General features: G+C 44.6%; 1 protein-coding gene across 1 annotated transcript; it reads right to left on the reverse strand.

Moving 5' to 3' along the window:
- Nucleotides 1-1,785: 1,785 nt before the first annotated feature.
- LOC141249722 (uncharacterized) lies at nt 1,786-3,684 on the reverse strand. The gene is made up of 4 exons (XM_073669777.1): nt 3,562-3,684; nt 3,381-3,487; nt 3,115-3,261; nt 1,786-2,702 (listed from the first exon to the last, which is right to left on the reverse strand). The coding sequence occupies exons 1-4, from the start codon at nt 3,655-3,657 to the stop codon at nt 2,456-2,458; spliced, it is 597 nt and encodes a 198-aa protein (XP_073525878.1). The 5' UTR covers nt 3,658-3,684; the 3' UTR covers nt 1,786-2,455.
- Between the last annotated feature and the right edge of the window lie 6,018 nt (nt 3,685-9,702).

Raw genomic sequence — 9,702 nt, forward strand, 5'->3', positions numbered from 1 at the left:
GAGCTGGCCTTCATACTAACCAGTAGGAGTTTGCGGAGGTAACTTCCCAAAACATATTAATTGAAATGTTTCCAAAAATGTTGTATTTACATTGGTTTTTACCTTTTATTTTATACAGAACTGAAGGAAACATCAGGGCCCCAACAGCAGAAGAGGACACAAACACAGAGCAAGCAGAGGAGGAATCCAAGGACTTTTTCCAGCTTTCCTCACCGGATCCATCTGCTTCGGCATCTTCAGCATCTGGTTGTCCCTCACATTCTTTGTCCAATCCAGCGGACATCGGGACGGGTTTGGTGACTGATTCTCCTGCTCCAAGTGATGCTGGAAGCTCTGCTGGTGATGTGTTGAGGCCCACTGGGAGGGGGTCTGGTTCTGCTCATCTCGTGGCATCGAGAAGGGCAGGCAAAAAAAAGGCCAAAAGCCAAGGGGGTGGGACTATTGTGCTTGAAGCACTCACAAATCGAACCCTCAGCCTTGTGGAAAGGGCAGCCCAGGAAGATGCCATCGATAAATTTTGCTCAGCCCAAGCTGCCCGCATCAGATCTCTGCCACGAGATAGGCAGAACATGTACATGACTGCAGCAGGCGCTATGGTCATGGCAATTGAAGACGCAGCAGTTATGCCCTCGCCCCCAGCCGTAGTATGCGGAATATTTAATTGTTTCAATCCCAGTGTGCCTCCACCACGACCAGCAGCTGCAACCCAGCATTTTGGGCAGGTTGCTGCAGCATACCGTCCAGAAGATATGCAACCAAGTTATGGTCGCCAAATGGCTCATGGTGCATCATCATTTGTCAGAGGACCATCCCCCAACTCTACTTTTTCTCAAGAAATGTTTCCTGGGTACAGCTTTGAACAAGACCTTCAAAACTTGTAGTTAAATAATTTTACCCCTCCCTGTCAGCATTTTTGGACCCTAGCAAATACAGACAGCACCTGTAGGTCGATAGATACACAATGTTTTAGAGAATCAGACAATTAACAAAGACCTTTTCTTATGGTCACCTATACCAGGCTTCAGGCGTAGGGGACTGTAAGAAAAGGTGTTTCTTTTTATATAATTAAACAACCTACAGGTGCTGCCCGTATTTTAGGGCCCAAAACTGATTACAGGACAGGTGTGCTGTACACAGTGTGTAATTTATTCCCAAGTTATGGGCAATGTTTGTCCGATTAAATTTTCTAGAAGTTTGTTGTTTTTTGTTTTTACAAAGTTTTACAGTTTTCTATATTATGTATTAAAAAAATTATTTAAACTATCTGTTAATTTTTCTTTTCAAGTGTATATGTGGTTGGATTGGGTTGAAATGAAAAAGTGTTCCCCTGATCTGCGCTCACCATAGCGCAGGTCAGAGGAACTCTACATTTTTTAAATTTGTTCAAACTAATCTACGTATGTGGTCGGCTGTATACAGTCGTTTTTAAATTAGAAATATACTTTGATATTTTGGACCACAACTATTTTTTGGATGAATACTACTCTCAACACTGTTATTTGCTAGTTCTGTTCTTAGCGCAAGCAAATAACAATGGTGAGGGATTACTTTAGCAGACAGTACTTGTGAAGAGCGCTCTAGGTAGTAATGCCAATTTACAGGCTCTGGTCTTTGTGGGTTGTTCACTTTTGCGTTGACGTATTGTCGGAAAACAAAACGTAGAAGGTTGCAATTCAAGAAATATTTTAGACAAATTTAAGTTTAACCAAAATTTATTTTTTTTATAAACACTTTTTTTAACATTTTTATTTAAAAAAAAAAAAAGGAGGAAGTTCTTCTTTTATTGTTCATCAGATCTTCTCTGCTGGTCAGGCTGCTCAACACCAGCACAGAAGTATTGCCAGTGCACGGCACCTTCAGGACTCATGAAGTAGTCAGCGAAGGTTTCTCGCACCCTGGCACCAGAGTTGGATGGCCTTCCCTGACCGGAGTTGACAACTGGAATTAATTCAGATAGCTGTGACTCCTCATCTTGCTCAGTGCTGTACTCACGAGCATAGTTGTGGAGTACACAGCATGCCTTAATTACAGTGTCAACGGTCTCCGTATCCAACTGGATGGCAGTGTGAAAGATCCTCCACTGACTACACATGATTCCGAAGGTGCATTCCACATATCTGCGTGCACGACTCAGCCGATAATTGAAAATCCTCCGCCGGGCATTCAGTGCCCTTCGTGGGTATGGGCGCAGCAGGTTGGTCTGTAAGGGAAATGCCTCATCCGATACCATCACAAAAGGAACTGGATGTGTGGAACCCGGCAAAGGTCTTGGGGCTGGGAGCGTTACGCCATCTTGAAGAATTTGCAGCCCAATCTGTGATGATCGAAACACCCGAGAGTCCCCAGTACTGCCATAAGCACCAACGTCAATGGCAACAAATTTGAAATGTGCATCAGCCACCGCCATCAGGACCACAGAAAAAAATTTCTTATAATTAAAGAAGCGTGATCCTGATCATGGTGGCTGCTGAACTCTCACATGTTTGCCATCGACAGCACCAATGCAGTTTGGGAAATTGGCCACAGTTTGAAAGCCTGCTGCGACCTGCAGCCAAGTCTCCTCGGTTGGAGAAGGCATCACGATGGGCTGCAACTTCTGCCAGATGACGCTACATGTGCACCTCACAATTCTGGAAATGGTGGATTTACCAACCCTAAATTGGAGGTGCAGTGATGTATAGCTCTCTCCTGTGGCCAAAAATCTGAAAAGGAAAAATAGAACATTAGAAAAGCCATGAAAAGAAATACAAGCCAACAGTAATTATCCATTATTGATTCATCTTTTAAAAGAATTAAGGTCTTTATTACGAAAAACTATTCCAACAATGGGCGCGTTTTTTTTTGGGGGGGGGGCTCCACATTTTCAATCTTTTTTGGTCATCTTTTGTTTTCTCTTGAGTTCACACATATCAATTTATAATGTGTTTTGACTTTGTGTCTGTGTTTGCCTACGATGTTTGCTCTAGAGTTTACACATCAGTGACCTTTTCAATCTGATCTCTGTGCATGGTGATCTCATGGTCAAGCCAAAAATATGTACACAAAGACAGACACAGTGGAGCCATCACCACAGGGTAACAAAACCAGGTACATATAAATCAACATTCAACTTACCGCAAGGTGATGAGCAGCCTTTCCTCAGCAGAGATGGCCCTTCGCATTACAGTGTCTTGGAAGTCCAGGTCAGGAGACATAAGGCTCAGCAGCCGATCAAATGCAATAATGTTCAGACGGCAGAACTGTTTAAATTTATCAGGAAAACTATAGTAAACAGAGAAAAAAAAATTATTAAAAGATAATTTTGTAACATAGTATACAAACAAAACCTTAAAAAAACAGCATACACGGGTGACATTATACTTTCTTCACATATATCTTACCTCCTTAAATCCTGGTAGAGAACATTAAAGTGGCCCTTGTCCGTCCGCTCCTGCAAGATAGGGTGCACCCACATCTTTTTTTGTCGTCTTCTCCTCCTTAAACGCTCCTATAGAACAATAATAGGTTAGTACACACACTACATAAAAATAATGTACCCCAAAAAAACATAGTTTATATTACCTGCTCAACGTTGTAGTGCAGGAGATTTAAGCAAGTCATTAGCAGAAGGTTTAGGCATGGTCTGCTGACCCGCAGGGGCTGCAATTCCTGTGGCATACTGTCTTTTGCAAAAAACAAAATGGTGAAGAGGGGTTGAACTAGGAAATGACATCAGGATTTCCCTCTTTTTTTTTTTTTTTTCCAATAACTTTATTTGTGCTCAAAAACGCATGAAATAAGCTTACAAAAACGCATGTAAAATCCGCATACAAAAACGCGTCAAAAACGCGTTAAAAACGCGTCAAACACGTACCCAAAAAACGCATGCGTTTTTCTGGCAAAGGGACATGCAGAAATGTTGCAGAAATTTTCTGCTTCATTTCTGCATCGTGGGCACATAGCCTATGGCTGTGTGCCCACGTAGCGTTTTTCAAGCGTTTTTGATGCGGAATTTCGGCAGCGGAAACGCTTGTAAAACGCTTGGTAACCCGCACCCCATGGTCCCCAATGTGATTCCGCAAGTTCTATGCACATGCTGCGGATTTTTCCGCAGCGTTTATGCTGCGTTCAAAAATCCGCAGCATGTCATTTAATTTTGCGTTTCCGCAAGCAGAATTGCCTTTGTCCAATGCATAAAAAACGCAAGGCAATTCCACATGTGGAAAACGCGTGATAAACGCGCGATAAATGCGCGATAAACGCGTGCGGAATTCCGCATGCGTTTTTCCGGGAGAGGACTTGCAGAAATGAAGCAGAAATTTTCTGCTTCATAAATGCAACGTGGGCACATAGCCTGAGGCTATGTGCCCACGTTGCATTTATGAAGCAGAAAATTTCTGCTGCATAAATGCAAGTCCTCTCCCGGAAAAACGCATGCGGAATTCCGCACGCGTTTATCGCGCTTTTTTCGCGCGTTTTTCACGCGTTTTCCACATGCGGAATTGCCTTGCGTTTTTTATGCATTGGACAAAGGCAATTCTGCTTGCGGAAACGCAAAATTAAATGACATGCTGCGGATTTTTGAACGCAGCATAAACGCTGCGGAAAAATCCGCAGCATGTGCATAGAACTTGCGGAATCCCATTGGGGAACATGGGGTGCGGGTTACCAAGCGTTTTACAAGCGTTTCCGCTGCGGAAATTCCGCAGCATAAACGCTTGAAAAACGCTACGTGGGCACACAGCCTAAGGCTATGTGTCCACGATGCAGAAATGAAGCAGAAAATTTCTGCATCATTTCTGCATCTCCCTGGCAGAAAACACGCATGCACATTGTACATGCGTTTTTCCTGCCAAATACATGCGGATTTGAAGCGTTTTCACATGTGTTTCTGCATGCGGATTGACAAGCGCTTTCCAGGCGATTTTAGCATCACTTGGAAAGTGCTTGACAACTAGGTCATACTATATAAATCCATGCAAACAGCATGGATTTATATAGTGTGACCGTAAGAATGTTTAAAAATAAAAAATAAACCTATACTTACCCTCTGATGGCCCGGCGTGTGTAGCTGCGCTCGCTCCTGTCTGCCAGCTGATCGCGGGACACTGCACTGAAGGGCCTGCGGTCACATGACTGTGACGTCACCGCAGGTCCTTCAGTCCTGCCGCAAGCAAAGGGAAGGAGACCGGGGGCCGTCGGAAGGTGAATATAAACTTTATTTTTTATTTTATTCTTTTTTTTACAGGTACAATGGTACCCAGGTCTGGATGAGAGTCTCCTCTCCTCCAGACTTGGGTACCATCCGCACATTGAAACGCATATAATCCGTGAGTACAAATGTACTGACACGGATTATGTGCGTCTCAATGCAAGTCAATGGCGGCGATTACGCCGCGCTTCCTCAAAATTAATGGACATGCTGCGGATTTTTGAGCGCAGCATAAACGCTGCGGAAAAATCCGCAGCATGGGCAGAGACTTGCGGAATCCCCTTGGGGACCATGGGGGGCGGATTACCTAGCGTTTAACAAGCGTTTACGCTGCGGAAATTCCGCAGCATATACGCTTGAAAAACGCTACGTGGGCACGCAGCCTTACATTGAGAGATAGAATATCCAAAAAAAATCAAGAAAATCACATTGTATAAATTAGATACATTTATTTGCATTTTGCAGTGAAAAATAAGTATTTGATCCCCTACAAACCACTATGAGTTCTGGCTCCTACAGACCAGTTAGATGCTCCTAATCAACTTGTTACCTGCATTAAAGACAGCTGCCTTACATAGTCACCTGTATGAAAGACTCCTGTCCACAGACTCAATGAGTCAGACTCTAACTTCTACAACATGGGCTAGACCAAAGAGCTTTCTAAGGATGTCAGGGACCAGATCATAGACCTGCACGAAGCTGGAATGGGCTACAAAACCATAAGTAAGACGCTGGGTGAGAAGGAGACAACTGTTGGTGCAACAGTAAGAAAATGGAAGAAATACAAAATCTCACCTCGTGGGGTATCCTTGATCATGAGGAAGGTGAGAGATCAACCTAAAACTACACGGGGGGAACTTGTTAATGATCTCAAGGCAGCTGGGACCACAGTCATCAAGAAAACCATTGGTAACACATGACGCCTTAAAGGTTTAAAATCCTGCAGTGCCCGCAGGGTCCCCCTGCTCAAGAAGGCACATGTGCAGGCCCGTCTGAAGTTTGCCAATGAACACCTGGATGATTCTGTGAGTTATTGGGAGAACTGAATAACATCACTAATCTCTTAGCTTTTCAATAGTAATTACATTAATAAACAATGGCAGCAAAAATAATGCTGAAAATCTAAAAATTCTAAGGGCTAGAAAAAATACCCCATTCGGTACTCTGAAGTTGCATTTTTTCCATGGGAGTTTGAGGTTTAACAAGATTCTCATTGGCTGTGGGGAATTTGGAAGGCTCAGTGCAGGTATTTGCCGTCTTGCTCACTGGTTACCTCAGCGGTTTACCTCAGGATCGTGAAGAGGAGCATCGTCCCCGCCCCTTTAATTCTTGTTATTGTGTGTGTTTGTCGCGGTGTTTACCTGTAGGTGGTCGCCCAGCTAATGCTGGGTGGACATTTTGGTTTTAATATGTTATTTATTGGTATTGAATTTCAAAATATGAAGTACTAACATTCTTTGGTAACCCAAAATAAACACTGCAGCCTTTTACTGCCAAATTCTGTATCGTGTTCTAGTATTTATTTCATTGGTTTTTGGTGGGTTGGCAGCTACGTTCCTATGACTGTTCAAATTAAGTACAGGTGCTCAGTGCACCTTTGGTGTGGCCAAATAGCACTGAGCTGCTTGTACAGTAATTTTAATTACAGACTCACATTAAGTTCTTTTGCATGAACATACCTACTCATCTTGCTGCTCTCATCTTCCTTATGCAAGTGTGATCCAGCTCTCCTCTGCTGTTAGGATGAAGCCATACACCATCTCCTGAAGAGCTGTGTACGGCTCTCCTTGATTGACAGCTGGAGGGGTAGCGCTGCAGTAGTTCAGTCACACCGATCCAGCTCTAAGAAGTGACACAGTGCTGAGAGGACAGAGTATGTGTCTTCTGTGGCTCCTTAGTGATGTTTCTGCTCTTTCAATCATATTTAGGCTAAAGTCAGGTGACTAATTAAGCGGACACTTAGGGGACATTATTACATTATAGAGGCACTCAGGGTACAATGGTCACTGGGGACAAAAAGTGTACTTCTACCTGCTAGGCTGCTCACAAAGGGCAATTATATTTTAGGGGGCACAAAAAGGACATTTTTGTAAGGTCACAGCGATGGGCATTATTACTATGTGCAGCACTAAGAGGCGTCAGCACTGGAGGCAGTTATGGCAAAGATGACAGTTGGGAGTGGAGGATGGAGCTGTGAACGCCCTGCACAGCGCGGCCCTGCACAGCGCGGCCCTGCACAGCGCGGCCCTGCACAGCGCGGCCCTGCACAGCGCGGCCCTGCACAGCGCGGCCCTGACCAGAGAGCGCGGAAATCAGGTCACAGTATACATCATATCCCCTATTCTGAAAAGGACAACATGGGCTCCAGGTGTGCTTATCTCTTATTATTGACATCATTTTGAACGCTTTTTATTGTATTTTATGTGGAACTTTCGAAGACCGAAAAGCGGCAATTCTGTTTTTTTCAATTTTTTCTTACTAGCATTTAACATTTGGTTTCATTAGTTTTATATTTTGATAGATTGGACATAATAATACCAAATATGGCTATGTGCACACACTGAGTATTTTGTGAGTTTTTTTTTTTTCCCGTAAATATATTTATTACAATTTTGTCAAAGATAAGATACAACAATCAAGAAAAATAGTATACATATGAATACATGTGAATTCACATTCAGGTATAATGCAACTTTATGAAGAAACAAATCAAACTTGTAATCCTAGATACAGGGCCGGCTCCAGGTTTTTCTGGGCCCGGGCGAAAGAGTCTCAGTGGGCCCCTTTAACACATACCATGATTCATGATGCAGAGATAGGGCGGAGAAATATAAATAAATAAATAAATATATATATATATATATATATATATATATATATATATATATTACAATGCAAAGATTTCACTTCTTACATTACATTAGTGATATCTATTGTAAATTCCACAATAGCTCAGAAACCGGTGAATCGCTCCACACAGAATACTGGCCCCCATATAAGGCTCCATACGGAATACTGGCCCCCATATAAGGTCCCATAAGGAATACTGGCCCCCATATAAGGCCCCATAAGGAATACTAGCCCCCATATAAGGCCCCATAAGGAATACTGGCCCCCATATAAGGCCCCATATGGAATACTGGCCCCCATATAAGGCTCCATGAGGAATACTGACCCCCATATAAGCCTCCATACGGAATACTGGCCCCCATATAATGCTTCATACGGAATACTGGCCCCCATATAAGGCCCCATACGGAATACTGGCCCCCATATAAGGCCCCATAAGGAATACTGGCCCCTATATAAGGCCCCATACGGAATACTGGCCCCCATATAAGGCTCCATGCGGAATACTGACCCCCATATAAGGCTCCATGCGGAATACTGGCCCCCATATAAGGCTTCATGCGGAATACTGGCCCCCATATAAGGCTCCATACGGAATACTGGCCCCCATATAAGGCCCCATACGGAATACTGGCCCCCATATAAGGCCCCATACGGAATACTGGCCCCCATATAAGGCTCCATACGGAATACTGGCCCCCATATAAGGCTCCATACGGAATACTGGCCCCCATATAAGGCTCCATACGGAATACTGGCCCCCATATAAGGCTCAAAACGGAATACTGGCCCCCATATAAGGCTCCATACGGAATACTGGCCCCCATACGGAATACTGGCCCCCATATAAGGCTCCATACGGAATACTGGCCTCCATATAAGGCTCCATACGGAATACTGGCCCCCATATAAGGCTCCATACAGAATACTGGCCCCCATATAAGGCTCCATACAGAATACTGGCCCCCATATAACGCTCCATACAGGATACTGGTCCCCTTATAAAGCTCCATACAGGATACTGGCCCCCATATAAAGCTCCATACAGGATACTGGTCCCCTTATAAAACTCCATACAGGATACTGGCCCCCATATAACGCTCCATACAGGATACCGGTCCCCTTATAACGCTCCATACAGGATACTGGCCCCCATATAATGCTGCATGCAGGCTGTTACCTCCCACATAATGCCCCATACAGCCCCCCCCCTTATAATGCTCCATGCAGGCTGTTACCCCCCACATAATGCCCCATACAGGCCCCCCCCCTTTAATGCTCCATGCAGGCTGCCCCCCCCCTTATAATGCTCCATGCAGGCTGTTCCCCCCCACATAATGCCCCATACAGGCCCCCCCCCCCATTTTAATGCTCCATGCAGGCTGTTACCCCCCACATAATGCCCCATACAGGCTGCCACCCCCCCTTTATAATGCCCCATGCAGGCTGTTCCCCACCTTATAATGCCCCATGCAGGCTGTCACCCCCCCCCCTCTTTATAATGCCCCATGCAGGATGGCCCCCCCTCTCTTTATACTGCCCCATGCAGGCTGTCACCCCCCCTCTTTATAATGCCCCATGCAGGATGGCCCCCCTCTCTTTATAATGCCCCATGCAGGCTGTCACCCCCCCTCTTTATAATGCCCCATGCAGGATGCCCC

Source organism: Phyllobates terribilis, unplaced genomic scaffold, assembly GCF_046119375.1.
Source record: "Phyllobates terribilis strain yellow unplaced genomic scaffold, ASM4611937v1 Scaffold_2__4_contigs__length_985480577, whole genome shotgun sequence".
Classification (NCBI taxonomy): Eukaryota; Metazoa; Chordata; class Amphibia; order Anura; family Dendrobatidae; genus Phyllobates; species Phyllobates terribilis.